Source organism: Phyllobates terribilis, unplaced genomic scaffold, assembly GCF_046119375.1.
Source record: "Phyllobates terribilis strain yellow unplaced genomic scaffold, ASM4611937v1 Scaffold_12__6_contigs__length_324123572, whole genome shotgun sequence".
In the NCBI taxonomy this organism is placed as follows: domain Eukaryota; kingdom Metazoa; phylum Chordata; class Amphibia; order Anura; family Dendrobatidae; genus Phyllobates; species Phyllobates terribilis.
The window spans coordinates 309,766,882-309,790,130 of NW_027362772.1; the positions used below are offsets into that span (position 1 = coordinate 309,766,882).

Consider the following 23,249-nt stretch of genomic DNA (forward strand, 5'->3'; position numbering starts at 1 on the left):
CTCGGTATATGGCAGGTCTTGTGGGGTGTTCCCGGTATACGGCAGGTCTTGTGGGGTGTCCTCGGTATACGGCAGGTCTTGTGGGGTGTTCTCGGTATACGGTGGGTCTTGTGGGGTGTTCCTGGTATACGGCAGGTCTTGTGGGATGTTCCCGGTATACAGAGGGTCTTGTCAGGTTTTCCCGGTATACGGCAGGTCTTGTGGGGTGTTCTTGGTATACGGCAGGTCTTGTGGGCTGTTCCCGGTATACGGCAGGTCTTGTGGGGTGTTCCCGGTATACGGCAGGTCTTGTGGGGTGTTCTCGGTATACAGCAGGTCTTGTGGGGTGTTCTCGGTATACGGCAGGTCTTGTGGGGTGTTCTCGGTATACGGCAGGTCTTGTGGGGTGTTCCTGGTATACGGTGGGTCTTGTCAGGTGTTCCCGGTATACGGCAGGTCTTGTGGGGTGCTCTCGGTATACGGCAGGTCTTGTGGGGTGTCCTCGGTATATGGCAGGTCTTGTGGGGTGTTCCCGGTATACGGAGGGTCTTGTGGGGTGTTCCCGGTATACGGAGGGTCTTGTGGGGTGTCCTCGGTATATGGCAGGTCTTGTCAGGTGTTCCCGGTATACGGAGGGTCTTGTGGGGTGTTCCCGGTATACGGCAGGTCATGTGGGATGTTCCCAGTATACGGCAGGTCTTGTGGGGTGTTCTACGTATACGGCAGGTCTTGTGGGGTGTTCTCGGTATACGGCAGGTCTTGTGGGGTGTCCTCGGTATACGGAGGGTCTTGTGGGGTGTTCTCGGTATACGACAGGTCTTGTGGGGTGTTCCCGGTATACGGCAGGTCTTGTGGGGTGTTTTCGGTATACGGCAGGTCTTGTGGTGTGTTCTCGGTATACGGCAGGTCTTGTGGGGTGTCCTTTGTATACGGCAGGTCTTGTGGGGTGTTCCGGTATACGGCAGGTCTTGTGGGGTGTTTCTGGTATACGGCAGGTCTTGTCAGGTGTTCCCGGTATACGGAGGGTCTTGTCAGGTGTTCCCAGTATACGGCAGGTCTTGTGGGGTGTTCCCGGTATACGGCAGGTCTTGTGGGGTATTCTCGGTATACGGCAGGTCTTGTGGGGTGTTCTCGGTATGCGGCAGGTCTTGTGGGGTGTCCTCGGTATACGGAGGGTCTTGTGGGGTGTTCCCGGTATACGGCAGGTCTTGTGGGGTGTTTCCGGTATACGGCGGGTCTTGTGGGGTGTTCTCGGTATACAGCAGGTCTTGTGGGGTGTCCTTTGTATACGGCAGGTCTTGTGGGGTGTTCCCGGTATACGGCAGGTCTTGTGGGGGGTTTCCGGTATACGGCAGGTCTTGTCAGGTGTTCCCGGTATACGGAGGGTCTTGTCAGGTGTTCCCAGTATACGGCAGGTCTTGTGGGGTGTTCCCAGTATACGGCAGGTCTTGTGGGGTGTTCTCGGCATACGGCAGGTCTTGTGGGGTGTTCTCGGTATACGGCAGGTCTTGTGGGGTGTCCTCGGTATACGGACGGTCTTTTGGGGTGTTCTCAGTATACGGCGGGTTTTGTGGGGTGTTCCCGGTATACGGCAGGTCTTGTGGGGTGTTCCCGGTATACGGCGGGTCTTGTGGGGTGTTTCCGGTATACGGCGGGTCTTGTGGGGTGTTTCTGGTATACGGCAGGTCTTGTGGGGTGTTCCCGGTATACGGCAGGTCTTGTGGGGTGTTCCCGGTATACGGCAGGTCTTGTGGGGTGTTTCCGGTATACGGCGGGTCTTGTGGGGTGTTCTCGGTATACGGCAGGTCTTGTGGGGTGTCCTTTGTATACGGCAGGTCTTGTGGGGTGTTCCTGGTATATGGCAGGTCTTGTGGGGTGTTCCCGGTATACGGCAGGTCTTGTGGGGTGTTTTCCGTATACGGCGGGTCTTGTGGGGTGTTCTCGGTATACGGCAGGTCTTGTGGGGTGTCCTTTGTATACGGCAGGTCTTGTGGGGTGTTCCCGGTATACGGCAGGTCTTGTGGGGTGTTACCGGTATACGGCAGGTCTTGTGGGGTGTTCTCGGTATACGGCAGGTCTTGTGGGGTGTTCCCGGTATACGGCAGGTCTTGTGGGGTGTTTCCGGTATACGGCGGGTCTTGTGGGGTGTTCTCGGTATACAGCAGGTCTTGTGGGGTGTCCTTTGTATACGGCAGGTCTTGTGGGGTGTTCCCGGTATACGGCAGGTCTTGTGGGGGGTTTCCGGTATACGGCAGGTCTTGTCAGGTGTTCCCGGTATACGGAGGGTCTTGTCAGGTGTTCCCAGTATACGGCAGGTCTTGTGGGGTGTTCCCAGTATACGGCAGGTCTTGTGGGGTGTTCTCGGCATACGGCAGGTCTTGTGGGGTGTTCTCGGTATACGGCAGGTCTTGTGGGGTGTCCTCGGTATACGGACGGTCTTTTGGGGTGTTCTCAGTATACGGCGGGTTTTGTGGGGTGTTCCCGGTATACGGCAGGTCTTGTGGGGTGTTCCCGGTATACGGCGGGTCTTGTGGGGTGTTTCCGGTATACGGCGGGTCTTGTGGGGTGTTCCCGGTATACGGCAGGTCTTGTGGGGTGTTCCCGGTATACGGCAGGTCTTGTGGGGTGTTTCCGGTATACGGCGGGTCTTGTGGGGTGTTCTCGGTATACGGCAGGTCTTGTAGGGTGTCCTTTGTATACGGCAGGTCTTGTGGGGTGTTCCCGGTATACGGCAGGTCTTGTGGGGTGTTTTCGGTATACGGCGCGTCTTGTGGGGTGTTTTCGGTATACGGCAGGTCTTGTGGGGTGTCCTTTGTATACGGCAGGTCTTGTGGGGTGTTCCCGGTATACGGCAGGTCTTGTGGGTTGTTACCGGTATACGGCAGGTCTTGTCAGGTGTTCCCGGTATACGGAGGGTCTTGTGGGGTGTTTCCGGTATACGGCGGGTCTTGTGGGGTGTTCCCGGTATACGGCAGGTCTTGTGGGGTGTTCCCGGTATACGGCAGGTCTTGTGGGGTGTTCCCGGTATACGGCAGGTCTTGTGGGGTGTTCCCGGTATACGGCAGGTCTTGTGGGGTGTTCCCGGTATACGGCAGGTCTTGTGGGGTGTTCCCGGTATACGGCAGGTCTTGTGGGGTGTTTCCGGTATACGGCGGGTCTTGTGGGGTGTTCTCGGTATACGGCAGGTCTTGTGGGGTGTCCTTTGTATACGGCAGGTCTTGTGGGGTGTTACCGGTATACGGCAGGTCTTGTCAGGTGTTCCCGGTATACGGAGGGTCTTGTCAGGTGTTCCCGGTATACGGCGGGTCTCGTGGAGAGTTTCTATGACAAGGTGTGGGGATGTGCAGAGCATCGCAGCGTGTCGCATAGTCGCTGACAGTTCCCCTCATGACTCCTTTGCTCCCTGAACTCTCCGGGGGTCTCGTCAGCGTTAGGTTCGGACCGCGCAGCGATCATCTGTGGCTTGTGCTGGAAAGACGAGTCCGATCCCTGGAGGCCACAGCGCTCCGGATCTGCTGCCGATACCACCGGACACATGTAGAGCGGTGCGGTCAGAGATGGCGGCACAATAGTAGATGATCTTTTTTTTTTTTTTTTTTTGTTTTTTTTAGCTTTTCCTGTTGTTTTGTATCTTCTGAACTCTCCAAGCGCTAGAAAATGACTCCATTCACAAGATCATGTCATGGAGTTGCTACTTAAGCAATTTCCGGGGCTGCGGAATTTGTGAATTAAAATCGCCCTTATGTGAATGACCTGATTGCGGTGGCGACGTTCGGCCACTAGGGGGCAGCTGCACAGGAGCCTCATCCGCCAGAAGCTGTGAATGTGCAGAAAATGGGCAGGAGCTGTGAATTCCTTATTGCTGACAAATAGGATTGTTGCGCTGTCCCTTTAAGAAGGAGGGAGGGAGGGGGGCTGCTGGAGACTCATCTGCTGGATCCATTCATCATGACTCTTACCTGGTGGCAGGAGGGGACAGGAGGGCACAGGGGGGTCTTGTGTCAGTGATACAATGTGTCACTTCCTACCCTGCCTGTGACTGCAGCACCAGGAAGCTGTGACATGGTCTGCACTGAGGGATGAGCCATTAACCCTTCACCATGGCTGCGAAGGACGACCTGTACAGCAAGATCGTCCCCAGGAGGAACCGGCAGCACCGCACCGGGACCATCAAGCATGGATCGTCCCTCGAAATCCTACTCTCCATGGGATTCCCGAAAACCAGGGCGTGAGTTCAGCTTCCACCGGTTTGGTGGGTCACTCTGGGGCTCATTCTCGTCCCTGCATGATTGGCGGAGCTGTGGGGACCCCGCCGGTCCTAGTTTTTGGCTTGTGTCCCTGTGTTGTGGAGCGTTCCTGCAGTACAGATGGACTGCGGTGTAAATAGGACACAGCTGCGGTGCTGGAGGGATGTGGGGGTCGTATTGGGATAAGGGAAGCCAAGTGACGGGAAGGGAAACTTGTGCAAAGAGGCGCTGCAGCAGCTGCTTGGCTCAGTTCTGCATGTTCACTGTGTTTCATCCCAGTTACTGAGGCCTCTGTATTTCTGAGAAATTAGCAGGAGATCTAAGCACCCAGAGAAGCCGTCACACTTTTTCAGGGGACCTGTGTATTGGGGACATCACGCTTTGCAGGAGACCTGCGTAACGGGGGACGTTGTGCTTTGCAGTTGTCCTGCGTACCGGGGACCTTGTGCTTTGCCTGGGACCTGCGTACCAGGGACCTTGTGCTTTGTAGGGGACCTGCGTACAGGGGACCTTGTGCTTTGTAGGGGACCTGCGTACCGGGGACCTTGTGCTTTGCAGGGGACCTGCGTACCGGGGACCTTGTGCTTTGCAGGAGACCTGCGTACCAGGGACCTTGTGCTTTGCAGGGGACCTGCGTACCGGGGACGTTGTGCTTTGCAGTGGTCCTGCATAACGGGGACATCTTGCTTTTCAGGAGACCTGCGTACCGGGGACCTTGTGCTTTGCAGGGGACCTGCGTACCGGGGACCTTGTGCTTTGCAGGAGACCTGCGTACCAGGGACCTTGTGCTTTGCAGGGGACCTGCGTACCGGGGACGTTGTGCTTTGCAGTGGTCCTGCATAACGGGGACATCTTGCTTTTCAGGAGACCTGCGTACCGGGGACCTTGTGCTTTGCAGGGGACCTGCTTACCGGGGACGTTGTGCTTTTCAGGGGACCTGCGTACCGGGGACGTTGTGCTTTGCAGGGGACCTGCGTACCGGGGACGTTGTGCTTTGCAGGGGACCTGCGTACCGGGGACCTTGTGCTTTGCAGGGGACCTGCGTACCGGGGACATTTTGCTTTGCAGGAGACCTGTGTATTGGGGACCTTGTGCTTTGCAGGGGACCTGCGTACCGGGGATGTCGTTATTTTCAGAGGTCCTGTGTCTTGGGGAAGTCGCACTTTGCAAGGGACCTGTGTGCCGGGGACGTCACGCTGTGCAGGATGCCGGGTGTTTTATGTTGTGGTCATCGTACAATTTTCCTAATGCTGTAACTATTATACAGGGGCATCAGGAGCCGCATAGAGAGAAGAGGCCTCTGTGCGGCTTCTCCGGTGATTTGTCGGCTCCTGCGTAGCGGAGGTTATATTCTGCGGTTCTCGTACCCTGACGGTAGTGCCTTCAGGTAGTGCAATAACATTTGCCATATGCATCATCTGATTCGCCGTCGTTCGCTGTGGGACATTTTGAAAGTTTTTCCATAAACTGCCGGAAGCTTGTCATAACGACATCGTCAGTGACCTCAGCAGCCGTTTATCTCTACGTTCTCATGGGTTTATCAGTGAAGTGAAGCAATTTTTACATGACCCCATAAATCTCACTTGTTGCCTATTTGTTATTTAAAGGGTTTCAGTGCATTAATTATTTGGGGCCCTGGAGGCGACAATCAGGACAGACTCTGATCATAGGTAATGTCCTGGAAGTCGTCTTATGAATGTGCAGGACCCCTTTAAATGTCCCCTTATATGACTCTGTTGCTATAGAAACATTTAGCAGAATACAATGTATCTCATCACTTCCAGGACATGAAATATTGGGGGCGCAGGCAGGAGAGCTCGGTGTAGTAGCCCATTTTCAATGTCATATGAAGGGATAGTTAATGTGGGGGTCTCCCCCATCTTTGTATTCCCCCGGTCCATTACAGACTTCCATATCTCTGATCTTTCCGATGTGCATTAAATCCCCGGAGTCACCGCAGCTGCAGAGCGGCAACGAATCCGGGAGATAATGTCCCTCGTCATTCGGTAGAAGTCGGCGAATGTGGAACCTACAACTCCCAAACGTCCCTCACAGCCATCGTGGGCACCATGACAGGCGGCATCATACAGACCGCCATATCGCTGCTTTGCCTAAATTATGTGTGTGGGGGGGGGAGACAAAATGTGATTTGAGCTCGTCCTGTAAGCCCCTGTATAAGCGGCTGTCCTGGTGTCCGTTGCTGGCGACTTGGGTCTGTAGACCTCTCCTATGACTTGGCCTGTTATCCCGGTGTCGGCTACTGGTGACTTTGGTCCATAACTCGGGGTCATTGACTTTGGTCTGTAGCTCGGGGTCGGTGACTTTAGTCCGTAGCTCGGGGTCGGTGACTTTGGTCCGTAGCTCGGGGTCGGTGACTTTGGTCCGTAGCTCTGTGTCGGTGACTTTGGTCCGTAGCTCGGGGTCGGTGACTTTAGTCCGTAGCTCGGGGTCGGTGACTTTGGTCCGTAGCTCTGTGTCGGTGACTTTGGTTCGTAGCTCGGGGTCGGTGACTTTGGTTCGTAGCTCGGGGTCGGTGACTTTGGTCCGTAGCTCGGGGTCGGTGACTTTGGTCCGTAGCTCGGGGTCGGTGACTTTGGTCCGTAGCTCGGGGTCGGTGACTTTAGTCCGTAGCTCTGGGTCAGTGACTTTGGTCCGTAGCTCTGTGTCGGTGACTTTGGTCCGTAGCTCTGTGTCGGTGACTTTGGTCCGTAGCTCTGTGTCAGTGACTTTGGTCCGTAGCTCTGTGTGGGTGACTTTGGTCCGTAGCTCGGGGTCGGTGACTTTGGTCCGTAGCTCTGTGTCGGTGACTTTGGTCCGTAGCTCTGTGTCAGTGACTTTGGTCCATAGCTCGGGGTCGGTGACTTTGGTCCGTACCTCGGGGTTGGTGACTTTGGTCCATAGCTCTGTGTGGGTGACTTTGGTCCGTAGCTCGTGGTCAGTGACTTGTTGTCACGCAGGGTGTGGGAAAGACTTAGTGCAACACAGAGGGGAAAGGGAGCCCAGACACTAAGGAAAGGGGGGAGTGGAGACCTCCTAGTCCGGGCTAGGGTCACCCTATCTCAACTATCGACCCTATATTGGTTCTTCACCAATCGCCGCACGCATGCCTCGCCCTGTCTTTCCCTGGCGTAAGACTCAGGCTAGGGAAGGGATGAGATGAGCACTAGTCGATCCCCACTGAACACTAAAGACAACAAGGGAGGACAAACAGGGGAAATAGCTTAGCTTTAGACAACTCCAGACAAATGCACAGACGTCCTCTAGCTCCAGAAGGGAAGAAGTACTGCTCTCGCTAAAGCCTTAACAAGGAGTAATGAATATCGCCGGCACCTCCCTCTGATACACAGCAGGTATTTATACACCCAGGCCAGGAAGTTAATTAGCCAGAGGAAGGTAGCCACTGGGTCCTAGAGACAGCCTCTAAGAAGATGTCTGTCATTCCAAACGTAGAGATCTCCTGCAACCAACTGCAGGGCCGCTGTCACTTCTGACACACCCGTGACAGTTGGGTCTGTAGCTCGGGGTCGGTGACTTGGGTCCGTAGCTCGGGGTCGGTGACTTGGGTCCGTAGCTTGGGGTTGGTGACTTGGGTCCGAAGCTCGGTGTCGACTGTGGAGGATTACTACTGAAACCTCGAACTACTTCTTTGAATTAGGGCCATTTTTTTTTTTTAATGTGAACAAGGTCCTAGGGTTGAATGTGCGCAGCGTCGTCTGCATCGCTGTGTCCTGTGCTCCTGGGTCACGTTATTACACTTTCTCATTTCTGATTTTGCAACTTTTTTTCCTTTGCGCTACATTAGTATACGGAGGGCGACCCTGCCCGCTTATTATTTCTTAGGGGGTCCCATAACAGAAATGTAACACGGAGCTGTGAATTCCTATGTCTGGACACAGACTTGCCGCTCTTTATATCTTTTGGGATAAATCTATAATTGGTGACTCCGGCATATATTAGAGTCTGTTGTTTCATTATAAGACCCTCAGTATTTAGCTTTCTCCTCCATGCTTTACACTGCAGCTCTTCTTGACAGCTGTATACCTCTATGGAATCACATAGTCTACAATGTTATTTCTTGCAGATTTTTGTTATATTTTGACAAGCTGAAGCCAAAATGTCTCTTTTTTGCCCTCTGCCAGATAAATGACGCCCCGTAGATTCGGTTTTCGCGCCCATAAGAGTCCGATGTGAGAAGAGCAGGATCCAGTCATCTCTGCCCGGTACCATTATGTGTATAATCTGTAAATCCAGATCTATAGGCTCCAGATGACTCATTGGAAATCGGCGTGGGCGTAAATTCCATAAAACGGGGCAAACCTGACGCTGATTGATGGCGGCCGCTCATTTATTCAGATATGTCCTGTCCTCTGCCCGGTCTTGTCCTCCGCTCGCGTTTCGCTCATGTCACATTTTCCATGAAGAATTGACATGTTCTGTCGCGTTACTGATGATGACACATTGTACGAGAAACGTGCTGCAGACTGCACCGTCTGCCTGAGCTCAGCCGACCACGCCGCCACGGGCTGAACGACGAGGGGCAACGTGGCTCCTGGCAGTCAGAGCGGCAGTGCCAGGGCTGTATGACGAGGGGCGACGTGGCTCCTGGCAATCAGAGCGGCAGTGCCGAGGCTGTATGATGAGGGGCGACGTGGCTCCTGGCAGTCAGCGGCAGTGCCAGGGCTGTATGACGAGGGGCGACGTGGCTCCTGGCAGTCAGAGCGGCAGTGCCGAGGCTGTATGATGAGGGGCGACGTGGCTCCTGGCAGTCAGAGCGGCAGTGCCGAGGCTGTATGATGAGGGGCGACGTGGCTCCTGGCAGTCAGCGGCAGTGCCAGGGCTGTATGACGAGGGGCGACGTGGCTCCTGGCAGTCAGCGGCAGTGCCAGGGCTGTATGACGAGGGGCGACGTGGCTCCTGGCAGTCAGAGCCGCAGTGCCAGGGCCGTATGACGAGGGGCGACGTGGCTCCTGGCAGTCAGAGCGGCAGTGCCGAGGCTGTATGATGAGGGGCGACGTGGCTCCTGGCAGTCAGAGCGGCAGTGCCGAGGCTGTATGATGAGGGGCGACGTGGCTCCTGGCAGTCAGAGCGGCAGTGCCAGGACTGTATGACGAGGGGCGACGTGGCTCCTGGCAGTCAGCGGCAGTGCCAGGGCTGTATGACGAGGGGCGACGTGGCTCCTGGCAGTCAGAGCGGCAGTGCCACGGGCTGAACGATGAGGGGCGACGTGGCTCCTGGCAGTCAGCGGCAGTGCCAGGGCTGTATGACGAGGGGCGACGTGGCTCCTGGCAGTCAGAGCGGCAGTGCCACGGGCTGAACGATGAGGGGCGACGTGGCTCCTGGCAGTCAGCGGCAGTGCCAGGGCTGTATGATGAGGGGTGACGTGGCTCCTGGCAGTCAGAGCGGCAGTGCCACGGGCTGAACGATGAGGGGTGACGTGGCTCCTGGCAGTCAGAGCGGCAGAGCCAGGGCTGTATGACGAGGGGCGACGTGGCTCCTGGCCATCAGGGTGGCAGTGCCATAGGCTGAACGATGAGTGGCGACGTGGCTCCTGGCAGTCAGAGTGGCAGTGCCGAGGCTGTATGACGGCGGGTAACGTGGTTCCTGTTGGGGAGGCAGTGCTGTGGCTGTATGACGAGGGGCGACATGGCTCCTGGCAGTCAGGGCCGCAGTGCCGGGGCTGTATGACGAGCGGTAATGTGGCTACTGGCAGTCAGGGCGGCAGTGCTGGGGCTGTATGACGAGGGGTAATGTGGCTCCTGTCGGGGCGGCAGCACCGGGGCTGTATGACGCCGGGTAATGTTGCTCCTGGCAGTCAGGGCGGCAGTGCTGGGGCTGAATGACGTGGGGCGACGTGGCTCCTGGCATTCAGAGCGGCAGTGCCGGGGCTGTATGACGAGGGGCGACGTGGCTCCTGGCAGTCAGGGTGGCAGTGCCGGGGCTGTATGGACGTGGGGCGACGTGGCTCCTGACAGTCAGAGCGGCAGTGCCAGGGCTGGATGATTCTGGGTAACGTGGCTCCTGTTGGGGCGGCAGTGTCAGGGCTGTATGACGAGGGACAATGTGGCTCCTGGCAGTCAGGGTGGCAGTGTCAGGGCTGTATAATGCTGGGTAACGTGACTCCTGGCAGTCAGGGTGGCAGTGTCAGGGCTGTATAATGCTGGGTAACGTGACTCCTGGTGGGGCGGCAGCGCTCACTGATTTTTGGACAAGTTTGGTGAACATGGGGGGGATGGGGAGGAGGAAGTAATCTTTGAAGCAAATGAGTTGATGTCGGGTCTCACCAACTTTTAGGAGAAAATAACATAAATATTTCTGTAAATGTGTAAAGTTCTTTTCTGAATGTTTAGTCCTGTGGATCGACAATTGGGAGGGGCAGACGAGCTCCTCGGGGGCGGGGCAGGCGTTGTGCTTGTAATCGTCCCCTTTATCCTCTCTGTCCCTTGGACGACTTTGATGACATTTGTCTTTTTTTCAGAAAAATTTTTTTTTTTTAAATCTTTTCACCTTTTTTTTTTCTAATTGATTGATTTATTCTTATATTTCATATTTTTTCCGTTTATTAAGGGCAACAGAAATCTCGTTATTGCAGCTTCTTGTCGCATTTTCTGTATATATTTGCTTTATTTTTACCAGTTTTATATAATATTCTACAGTCACAAATAAACCCTAATTTATACAGCGGTTTATTAACCTCTTCAGGACCCTCCTCTCCTTCTTTTCTCCCCTCCTCCTTGGCCGTTTGACTCTTGGTTCTTTGTGGGTCGAGTTGTAGTTGTGAATGACGCCGTATCACCATCTAATGTGCTAAAAACTGGAAAAAATTCCAAGTGGGATGAAATGATGAAGAAGCGGAATGCCGCCATTGTCATTCTCCAGGGCAGCACCACCGCGGCGAAACAAAATGTATCAGGTGTCATTTTTTTATCTATTTATATGGTGGAAAGAAAAATCAAAAGTTTGTTCTAAAGGAAAAAAAAAAAACTTTTAGTTTGTGTCGTTACTTTCTGAGACGCATGACGGCTTTATTTTCCGTCTGTTGAGCTGAAGGTTTTAGTGACACCCGTTTGGGGCACACGACGGTTTTTCCTTCTTGTGGTTTGTTTTTGTTTGTTTTATACTTTACATCAGTTAATTGATTTTATGTTCTGATCCGGGGCTGGATTATATCAGGAGCTCGCGCTCTGCTCCGGGGCTGGATTATATCGGGGGCTCGCGCTCTGCCCCGGAGCTGGATTATATCAGGAGCTCGCACTCTGCTCCGGGGCTGGATTATATCAGGAGCTCGCACTCTGCTCCGGGGCTGGATTATATCAGGAGCTCGCACTCTGCTCCGGGGCTGGATTATATCGGGGGCTCACGCTCTGCTCCGGGGCTGGATTATATCAGGAGCTCGCACTCTGCTCCGGGGCTGGATTATATCAGGAGCTCGCGCTCTGCCCCGGGGCTGGATTATATCAGGAGCTCGCACTCTGCTCCGAGGCTGGATTATATCGGGGGGCCCGCTCTCTGCCCCGGGGCTGGATTATATCGGGGGCCCGCTCTCTGCCCCGGGGCTGGATTATATCGGGGGCCCGCTCTCTGCCCCGGGGCTGGATTATATCGGGGGCCCGCTCTCTGCCCCGGGGCTGGATTATATCAGGAGCTCGCGCTCTGCTCCGGGGCTGGATTATATCAGGAGCTCGCACTCTGCTCCGGGGCTGGATTATATCAGGAGCTCGCGCTCTGCTCCGGGGCTGGATTATATCAGGAGCTCGCACTCTGCTCCGGGGCTGGATTATATCAGGAGCTCGCACTCTGCTCCGGGGCTGGATTATATCAGGAGCTCGCGCTCTGCCCCGGGGCTGGATTATATTGGGGGCTCGCACTCTGCTCCGGGGCTGGATTATATCAGGAGCTCGCACTCTGCTCCGGGGCTGGATTATATCAGGAGCTCGCACTCTGCTCCGGGGCTGGATTATATCAGGAGCTCGCGCTCTGCCCCGGGGCTGGATTATATCGGGGGCTCGCACTCTGCTCCGGGGCTGGATTATATCGGGGGCTCGCGCTCTGCCCCGGGGCTGGATTATATCAGGAGCTCGCACTCTGCTCCGGGGCTGGATTATATCGGGGGCTCGCGCTCTGCCCCGGAGCTGGATTATATCGGGGGCTCGCGCTCTGCCCCGGAGCTGGATTATATCGGGGGCTCGCGCCCTGCTCGGGGCTGGATTATATCAGGAGCTCGCGCTCTGCCCCGGGGCTGGATTATATCAGGAGCTCGCACTCTGCTCCGGGGCTGGATTATATCGGGGGCTCGCGCTCTGCCCCGGGGCTGGATTATATCAGGAGCTCGCGCTCTGCTCCGGGGCTGGATTATATCGGGGGCTCGCGCTCTGCCCCGGAGCTGGATTATATCGGGGGCTCGCGCCCTGCTCGGGGCTGGATTATATCAGGAGCTCGCGCTCTGCCCCGGGGCTGGATTATATCAGGAGCTCGCACTCTGCTCCGGGGCTGGATTATATCGGGGGCTCGCGCTCTGCCCCGGGGCTGGATTATATCAGGAGCTCGCACTCTGCTCCGGGGCTGGATTATATCGGGGGCTCGCGCTCTGCCCCGGAGCTGGATTATATCGGGGGCTCGCGCTCTGCCCCGGAGCTGGATTATATCGGGGGCTCGCGCCCTGCTCGGGGCTGGATTATATCAGGAGCTCGCGCTCTGCCCCGGGGCTGGATTATATCAGGAGCTCGCACTCTGCTCCGGGGCTGGATTATATCGGGGGCTCGCGCTCTGCCCCGGAGCTGGATTATATCGGGGGCTCGCGCCCTGCTCGGGGCTGGATTATATCAGGAGCTCGCGCTCTGCCCCGGGGCTGGATTATATCAGGAGCTCGCACTCTGCTCCGGGGCTGGATTATATCGGGGGCTCGCGCTCTGCCCCGGGGCTGGATTATATCGGGAGCTCGCACTCTGCTCCGGGGCTGGATTATATCGGGGGCTCGCGCTCTGCCCCGGAGCTGGATTATATCGGGGGCTCGCGCCCTGCTCGGGGCTGGATTATATCAGGAGCTCGCGCTCTGCCCCGGGGCTGGATTATATCAGGAGCTCGCACTCTGCTCCGGGGCTGGATTATATCGGGGGCTCGCGCTCTGCCCCGGAGCTGGATTATATCGGGGGCTCGCGCCCTGCTCGGGGCTGGATTATATCAGGAGCTCGTGCTCTGCCCCGGAGCTGGATTATATCAGGAGCTCGCACTCTGCTCCGGGCTGGATTATATCAGGAGCTCGCGCTCTGCTCCGGGGCTGGATTATATCAGGAGCTCGCACTCTGCTCCGGGGCTGGATTATATCAGGAGCTCGCACTCTGCTCCGGGGCTGGATTATATCGGGGGCTCACGCTCTGCTCCGGGGCTGGATTATATCAGGAGCTCGCACTCTGCTCCGAGGCTGGATTATATCGGGGGGCTCGCGCCCTGCCCCGGGGCTGGATTATATCGGGGGCCCGCTCTCTGCCCCGGGGCTGGATTATATCGGGGGCCCGCTCTCTGCCCCGGGGCTGGATTATATCGGGGGCCCGCTCTCTGCCCCGGGGCTGGATTATATCGGGGGCCCACGCTCTGCCCCGGGGCTGGATTATATCGGGGGCCCGCTCTCTGCCCCGGGGCTGGATTATATCAGGAGCTCGCACTCTGCTCCGGGGCTGGATTATATCGGGGGGCTTGCGCCCTGCCCCGGGGCTGGATTATATCGGGGGCCCGCTCTCTGCCCCGGGGCTGGATTATATCGGGGGCCCGCTCTCTGCCCCGGGGCTGGATTATATCAGGAGCTCGCACTCTGCTCCGGGGCTGGATTATATCGGGGGGCCCGCTCTCTGCCCCGGGGCTGGATTATATCGGGGGCCCGCTCTCTGCCCCAGGGCTGGATTATATCGGGGGCCCGCTCTCTGCCCCGGGGCTGGATTATATCAGGAGCTCGCACTCTGCTCCGGGGCTGGATTATATCGGGGGCCCGCTCTCTGCCCCGGGGCTGGATTATATCGGGGGCCCGCTCTCTGCCCCGGGGCTGGATTATATCGGGGGCCCGCTCTCTGCTCCGGGGCTGGATTATATCGGGGGCCCACGCTCTGCCCCGGGGCTGGATTATATCGGGGGCCCACGCTCTGCCCCGGGGCTGGATTATATCGGGGGCCCGCTCTCTGCCCCGGGGCTGGATTATATCGGGGGCCCGCTCTCTGCTCCGGGGCTGGATTATATCTGGGGCCCGCGCTCTTCCCCGGGGCTGGATTATATCGGGGGCCCGCGCTCTTCCCCGGGGCTGGATTATATCGAGGGCTCGCGCTCTGCTGCGGGGCTGGATTATATCGGGGGCTCGCTCTCTGCCTTGGGGCTGGATTATATTGGGGTCTCACTCTCTGCCTTGGGGCTGGATTATATCGGGGGCTCGCTCTCTGCCCCGGGGCTGGATTATATCGGGGGCCCGCTCTCTGCCCCTGGACTGGATTATATCGAGGGCTCGCGCTCTGCTGCGGGGCTGGATTATATCGGGGGCTCGCGCTCTGCCCCGGAGCTGGATTATATCGGGGGCTCACTCTCTGCCCCAGGGCTGGATTATATCGGGGGCTCGCGCTCTGCCCCGGAGGCTGGATTATATCGGGGGCCCGCTTTCTGCCCCGGGGCTGCATTATATCGGGGGCCCGCTCTCTGCTCCAGGGCTGCATTATATCGGGGGCTCGCGCTCTGCTCCGGGGCTGGATTATATCGGGGGCTCGCTCTCTGCCCCAGAGATGGATTATATTGGGGTCTCGCTCTCTGCCTTGGGGCTGGATTATATCGGGGGCTCGCGCTCTGCCCCACGGCTGGATTATATCGGGGGCTCGCTCTCTGCCCCGGGGCTGGATTATATCGGGGGCCCGCTCTCTGCCCCTGGACTGGATTATATCGAGGGCCCGCGCTCTGCTGCGGGGCTGGATTATATCGGGGGCCCGCTCTCTGCCCCGGAGCTGGATTATATCGGGGGCTCGCTCTCTGCCCCAGGGCTGGATTATATCGGGGGCCCGCTCTCTGCCCCGGGGCTGGATTATATCGAGGGCCCGCGCTCTGCTGCGGGGCTGGATTATATCGGGGGCCCGCTCTCTGCCCCGGAGCTGGATTATATCGGGGGCTCGCTCTCTGCCCCAGGGCTGGATTATATCGGGGGCTCGCGCTCTGCCCCTGAGGCTGGATTATATCGAGGGCCCGCGCTCTGCTGCGGGGCTGGATTATATCGGGGGCCCGCTCTCTGCCCCGGAGCTGGATTATATCGGGGGCTCGCTCTCTGCCCCAGGGCTGGATTATATCGGGGGCTCGCTCTCTGCCCCAGGGCTGGATTATATCGGGGGCTCGCTCTCTGCCCCGGGGCTGGATTATATCGGGGGCCCGCTCTCTGCTCCAGGGCTGCATTATATCGGGGGTTTGTGCTCTGCTCCGGGGCTGGATTATATCGGGGGCTTGCGCTCTGCTCCGGGGCTGGATTATATCGGGGGCTCGCTCTCTACCCCAGAGCTGGATTATATCGGGGTCTCGCCGTGGCGTCGCCCGGAGGCTCGGTCTCCTCTGTGACCTTCGGCAGGATCCTCTCCGTTAACCACAACCTGCGAGCCGCCGCCGGTGTCTGGTGTTCGGCTTCTCGCCCCTCTGACCTTTCCAATATCGATCAGCGACTCCACTGCGTCATCTCTTTTATAGCAAAATGTTCCCCGGTAATGAGCAGAACCTGATATTTATCTCCCCCTCCGGTGAAGTAATGGCCGCATTGTGCAACTTCCAGCAAAGACAACACCTTTATCTCCAGAGACCATCTCATTCAGGTTCCCTCTCCAGCTCATCCTGATCCTCCTGGTTCATGCCTGGAATAGTCCTCAGCCTGGACTGACAGCAGGGACCGGTCCTACACCCGCTGCCGACCGCTCGGCTTAACCCTCTCACCCCCTTTTCCCCAGAGTTTTTCCTCTTTCCCTCTTCTCCTTTTCTATATCTGCTCTTCTGTATTTCGGCTGTTGGTTCATTTCCTTTTCTGGTTATTTCTGTGCGATTCTCCCCGGTCGCGGTGAGGCCGCCGGCCGCTCCTGTCACCTTCTGCTTTGTGCTACCGGCTCGTCCATCTCCCCAAGATGTCTCTTCATCAGTGGTGTCCTGAGAATGAGGGGGACGCAGCACCATGTAGCTTCCTCTGCCAGGTGGCCGGGGGTCTTTGTGCATGAGAAAATCAGTGAGAGGGTCCCCTTCGTTCTCCAGTTTGGTGGGCTCACAGATCTTGGACCCATCTAATGATATCTCTTTAATGGAGCACCTGAGGGGCTGTGGCGTCACTAGAGTCCTATGGGCCCCAGTGCAAAACTCTGACCTGGGCTTCCACCTGCATGTTGGTCAGATCTAGGGGCCCCTGTAATAATGTCCCCCATTCAGCGTCCTCGTCCTCCTCCATAGCCAGCGCAGAGGGGGCGCACGTGCCGACGTCAGCAGCCGGCCTCTCATAGGCCACTATAGCTATTGCGGTGCAGGGAGCTGGTGGATCTCTGCACCCCAATACACTTTAACTGAATGTACAGCCAAGGATTCACATTCAGCTGAAGACCACCCTGACGTTGGCGGCCCCCTGACTCCACGGTTGTGGTCTCACCCTCTGTGACCTCTAATGTAATTTCCCGATGAGGGGACACATCTTTTTCCCCTGTGATACATTGTTTCTTGTGCTTGCGCGGTGTGTATATATATATGGTGTGTATATACAGTATATATATATATATATCCGTGTAGTGATGCAGCTACTATCAGGTCCCGATGAGAATTTTCCATCGATGACGGCCGCGATGTCTGAGCCTTTACTTGGTGAGGGGTCATCACCCGCCTCCCTATATACAGTGAAATCTCATGGCCGTAGCTGAGCGGAGCCAATCAATGAGCTTCGTTCGTTCGCCATTAGTAACTGCGCCACGGAATATACGGGGTTTTTCATTGGTTGAGAAGTCAGACCACAGAACGGGGGGAGGGGAGTGCGGGGGGTTAGCGCTAATGTCTGCAACAATGTATTTTCTGTGTCTTCACATTTCTGCTATTCGGTTACAGGAACTTATGTCTCCTAAAATAGCAATAGATGTTCTTAAAGGGAACCTGTCCCCGGGACTTCTCTCATGTCCCTGCTGTGAGACAGTCCTGGCTATCCGTGGGTTAAAGGGAATCATTTGGATGATCCAGCCGTGATCCTTATGTCACTCGATCGTTGCTGATCTAACATTGCGATCGTGGCTTTTCTTCAGTTCTACAATACACGAGCAACAACAATGAAATCGGGAGCAAGATGGACCCAGCAAGGGAGGTCCCTGTATACAGAGATACATGATAAGATTCTGTCTGCAGCCACCACTAGGGGGAGCTCCCTGTATACAGAGATACATGATAAGATTCTGTCTGCAGCCACCACTAGAGGGAGCTCCCTATATACAGAGATACATGATAAGATTCTGTCTGCAGTCACCACTAGGGGGAGCTCCCTGTATACAGAGATACATGATAAGATCCTGTCTGCAGTCACCACTAGGGGGAGCTCCCTGTATACAGAGATACATGATAAGATTCTGTCTGCAGTCACCACTAGGGGGAGCTCCCTGTATACAGAGATACATGATAAGATTCTGTCTGCAGTCACCACTAGGGGGAGCTCCCTGTATACAGAGATACATGATAAGATCCTGTCTGCAGTCACCACTAGGGGGAGCTCCCTGTATACAGAGATACATGATAAGATTCTGTCTGCAGCCACCACTAGGGGGAGCTCCTGTATACAGAGATACATGATAAGATCCTGTCTGCAGCCACCACTAGGGGGAGCTCCCTGTATACAGAGATACATGATAAGATTCTGTCTGCAGTCACCACTAGGGGGAGCTCCCTGTATACAGAGATACATGATAAGATTCTGTCTGCAGTCACCACTAGGGGGAGCTCCCTGTATACAGAGATACATGATAAGATCCTGTCTGCAGTCACCACTAGGGGGAGCTCCCTGTATACAGAGATACATGATAAGATTCTGTCTGCAGCCACCACTAGGGGGAGCTCCTGTATACAGAGATACATGATAAGATCCTGTCTGCAGCCACCACTAGGGGGAGCTCCCTGGATACAGAGATACATGATAAGATTCTGTCTGCAGTCTCCACTAGGGGGAGCTCCCTGTATACAGAGATACATGATAAGATTCTGTCTGCAGTCACCACTAGAGGGAGCTCCCTGTATACAGAGATACATGATAAGATCCTGTCTGCAGCCACCACTAGGGGGAGCTCCCTGTATACAGAGATACATGATAAGATTCTGTCTGCAGCCACCACTAGGGGGAGGTCCCTGTATACAGAGATACATGATAAGATCCTGTCTGCAGCCACCACTAGGGGGAGCTCCCTGTATATAGAGATACATGATAAGATCCTGTCTGCAGCCACCACTAGGGGGCGCTCCCTGTATACAGAGATACATGATAAGATCCTGTCTGCAGCCACCACTAGGGGGAGCTCCCTGTATATAGAGATACATGATAAGATCCTGTCTGCAGTCACCACTAGGGGGCGCTCCCTGTATACAGAGATACATGATAAGATCCTGTCTGCAGCCACCACTAGGGGGAGCTCCCTGTATACAGAGATACATGATAAGATTCTGTCTGCAGTTACCACTAGGGGGAGCTCCCTGTATACAGAGATACATGATAAGATTCTGTCTGCAGCCACCACTAGGGGGAGCTCCCTGTATACAGAGATACATGATAAGATTCTGTCTGCAGCCACCACTAGGGGGAGCTCCTGTATACAGAGATACATGATAAGATCCTGTCTGCAGCCACCACTAGGGGGAGCTCCCTGTATACAGAGATACATGATAAGATTCTGCCTGCAGCCACCACTAGGGGGATCTCCCTGTATACAGAGACACATGATAAGATCCTGTCTGCAGTCACCACTAGGGGGAGCTCCCTGTATACAGAGATACATGATAAGATTCTGTCTGCAGTCTCCACTAGGGGGAGCTCCCTGTATACAGAGATACATGATAAGATTCTGTCTGCAGTCACCACTAGAGGGAGCTCCCTGTACACAGAGATACATGATAAGATTCTGTCTGCAGTCACCACTAGAGGGAGCTCCCTGTATACAGAGATACATGATAAGATCCTGTCTGCAGCCACCACTAGGGGAAGCTCCCTGTATACAGAGATACATGATAAGATCCTGTCTGCAGCCACCACTAGGGGGATCTCCCTGTATACAGAGATACATGATAAGATTCTGTCTGCAGCCACCACTAGGGGGATCTCCCTGTATACAGAGATACATGATAAGATTCTGTCTGCAGCCACCACTAGGGGGAGCTCCTTGTATACAGAGATACATGATAAGATCCTGTCTGCAGCCACCACTAGGGGGAGCTCCCTGTGTACAGAGATACATGATAAGATTCTGTCTGCAGCCACCACTAGGGGGAGGTCCCTGTATACAGAGATACATGATAAGATCCTGTCTGCAGCCACCACTAGGGGGAGCTCCCTGTATATAGAGATACATGATAAGATCCTGTCTGCAGCCACCACTAGGGGGCGCTCCCTGTATACAGAGATACATGATAAGATCCTGTCTGCAGCCACCACTAGGGGGAGCTCCCTGTATATAGAGATACATGATAAGATCCTGTCTGCAGTCACCACTAGGGGGCGCTCCCTGTATACAGAGATACATGATAAGATCCTGTCTGCAGCCACCACTAGGGGGAGCTCCCTGTATACAGAGATACATGATAAGATTCTGTCTGCAGTCACCACTAGGGGGAGCTTCCTGTATACAGAGATACATGATAAGATTCTGTCTGCAGTCACCACTAGGGGGATCTCCCTGTATACAGAGATACATGATAAGTTCCTGTCTGCAACCTCCACTAGGGGGAGCTCCCTGTATACAGAGATACATGATAAGATTCTGTCTGCAGCCACCACTAGGGGGAGCTCCCTGTATACAGAGATACATGATAAGATCCTGTCTGCAGCCACCACTAGGGGGAGCTCCCTGTATACAGAGATACATGATAAGATCCTGTCTGCAGCCTCCACTAGGGGTAGCTCCCTGTATACAGAGATACATGATAAGATTCTGTCTGCAGCCACCACTAGGGGGAGCTCCCTGTATACAGAGATACATAAGATCCTGTCTGCAGCCACCACTAGTCGGAGCTCCCTGTATACAGAGACGCATGATAAGATCCTGTCTGCAGTCACCGCTAGGGGGAGCTCCGTGTATACAGAGATACATAAGATTCTGTCTGCAGACACCACTAGGGGGAGCTCCCTGTATACAGAGATACATGATAAGATTCTGTCTGCAGCCACCACTAGGGGGAGCTCCCTGTATACAGAGATGCATGATAAGATCCTGTCTGCAGCCACCACTAGGGGGAGCTCCCTGTATACAGAGATACATGATAACATTCTGTCTGCAGCCACCACTAGGGGGAGCTCCCTATATACAGAGATACATGATAAGATCCTGTCTGCAGCCACCACTAGGGAGAGCTCCCTGTATACAGAGATATATGATAAGATTCTGTCTGCAGCCACCACTAGGGGGAGCTCCCTGTATACAGAGATACATGATAAGATCCTGTCTGCAGTCACCACTAGGGGGAGCTCCCTGTATACAGAGATACATGATAAGATCCTGTCTGCAGCCACCACTAGGGGGAGCTCCCTGTATACAGAGACACATGATAAGATCCTGTCTGCAGCCACCACTAGGGGGAGCTCCCTGTATACAGAGATACATGATAAGATTCTGTCTGCAGCCTCCACTAGGGGGAGCTCCCTGTATACAGAGATACATGATAAGATCCTGTCTGCAGCCACCACTAGGGGGAGCTCCCTGTATACAGAGATACATGATAAGATCCTGTCTGCAGCCACCACTAGGGGGAGCTCCCTGTATACAGAGATACATGATAAGATCCTGTCTGCAGTCACCACTAGGTGGAGCTCCCTGTATACAGAGATACATGATAAGATCCTGTCTGCAGCCACCACTAGGGGTAGCTCCTGTATACAGAGATACATGATAAGATTCTGTCTGCAGTCACCACTAGGGGGAGCTCCCTGTATACAGAGACACATGATAAGATCCTGTCTGCAGCCGCCACTAGGGGGAGCTCCCTGTATACAGAGATACATGATAAGATCCTGTCTGCAGCCACCACTAGGGGGAGCTCCCTGTATACAGAGACACATGATAAGATCCTGTCTGCAGCCACCACTAGGGGGAGCTCCCTGTATACAGAGATACATGATAAGATCCTGTCTGCAGCCACCACTAGGGGGAGCTCCCTGTATACAGAGACACATGATAAGATCCTGTCTGCAGCCACCACTAGGAGGAGCTCCCTGTATACAGAGATACATGATAAGATCCTGTCTGCAGCCACCACTAGGGGGAGCTCCCTGTATACAGAGATGCATGATAAGATTCTGTCTACAGCCCCCACTAGGGGGAGCTCCCTGTATACAGAGATACATGATAAGATTCTGTCTACAGCCCCCACTAGGGGGAGCTCCCTGTATACAGAAATACATGATAAGATTCTGTCTACAGCCCCCACTAGGGGGAGCTCCCTGTATACAGAGATACATGATAAGATTCTGTCTACAGCCACCACTAGGGGGAGCTCCCTGTATACAGAGATACATGATAAGATTCTGTCTGCAGCCACCACTAGGGGGAGCTCCCTGTATACAGAGATACATGATAAGATCCTGTCTGCAGCCACCACTAGGGGGAGCTCCCTGTATATAGAGATACATGATAAGATCCTGTCTACAGCCCCCACTAGGGGGAGCTCCCTGTATACAGAGATACATGATAAGATCCTGTCTACAGCCCCCACTAGGGGGAGCTCCCTGTATACAGAGATACATGATATTATTATTGTTGCAGCTTTTTGACGCTTTTATTTCTCATAAAACCTATAATGTGCGGCACCGAGCAGAAAGCTGGGTCCGGTTACCGCAGACCGATGGCCGGAGCAGTTTTTGTCTCAGAATCGTCCTGACTGGTACATGATGCCAGGAATAAGGGAGCGAGTCGGACGAAAATTACCATTACCCCCGATGATGAGAGAGTCCCCCGAGACCATAATCACCCGACCCCGATCTCCAGATAAGAAGACACCCGTTCATACGTTTCAGCTGCATAGACTTTCTTGTACAGAAGGTTTTGGGGAACGACATTTGTAAATTACATTTCAATCTGTGGGACCCCGACCCCCCGCAGCAGGCGATAGAGAGCCCAGCGCCTGCTCCTCTCCACCACCCTGCGGACTCCAGCTTCTCTGTACATCCTTTAGATGTCAGTTCACAGGGGACATGTGCTGTGCGTGTACAACACGGGGTTAAGTACGCTGTGGAGGGAGGACGCAGGGGGACCGCTCCAGCTATTTAAGTCTATGAAAGATTGTATTTGGGTCAGCAGAACTGTAGAAATGAAGGACGGGGAAGATTCTGCAGATGAATCAGAGGAGGCTTGAAAGGAGGCCAGAAAATAGGTCAATGGAAAACCTTATAAATGTGAATGAGAGTAAAGATTCCTATAAACGGCAAGGTGCAATGAAAAGAGGTAAAAGCAGAACCCCCGACATATCACACCATGAACACTAGCTGAAATTCACAAGAATGTAACGACTATAATACTGCCCCCTATATACAAGAATATAAATACTATAATACTGCCCCCTATGTACAAGAATATAACTACTATAATACTTCCCCCATGTACAAGAATATAACTACTATAATGCTGCCCCTATGTACAAGAATATAACTACTATAATACTGCCCCCTATGTACAAGAATATAACTACTATAATACTGCCCCTATGTACAAGAATATAACTACTATAATACTGCCCCCTATGTACCAGAATATAACTACTATAATGCTGCCCCTATGTACAAGAATATAACTACTATAATACTGCCCCCTATGTACA

At 54.7% G+C, this 23,249-nt stretch overlaps 1 protein-coding gene across 3 annotated transcripts in view; it reads left to right on the plus strand.

Annotated features, from left to right (window-relative positions):
* The first annotated feature begins 3,870 nt into the window (after window positions 1-3,870).
* UBASH3B (ubiquitin associated and SH3 domain containing B) overlaps window positions 3,871-23,249 on the plus strand; it is a 95,770-nt gene continuing 76,391 nt past the window's right edge. For all 3 annotated transcript variants that reach the window (XM_073657386.1, XM_073657387.1, XM_073657388.1), the window contains exon 1: window positions 3,871-4,207. In XM_073657386.1, the coding sequence (XP_073513487.1) occupies window positions 4,080-4,207 (128 nt within the window). In that variant the 5' untranslated portion in view covers window positions 3,871-4,079. The remainder of the gene's footprint in view (window positions 4,208-23,249) is intronic.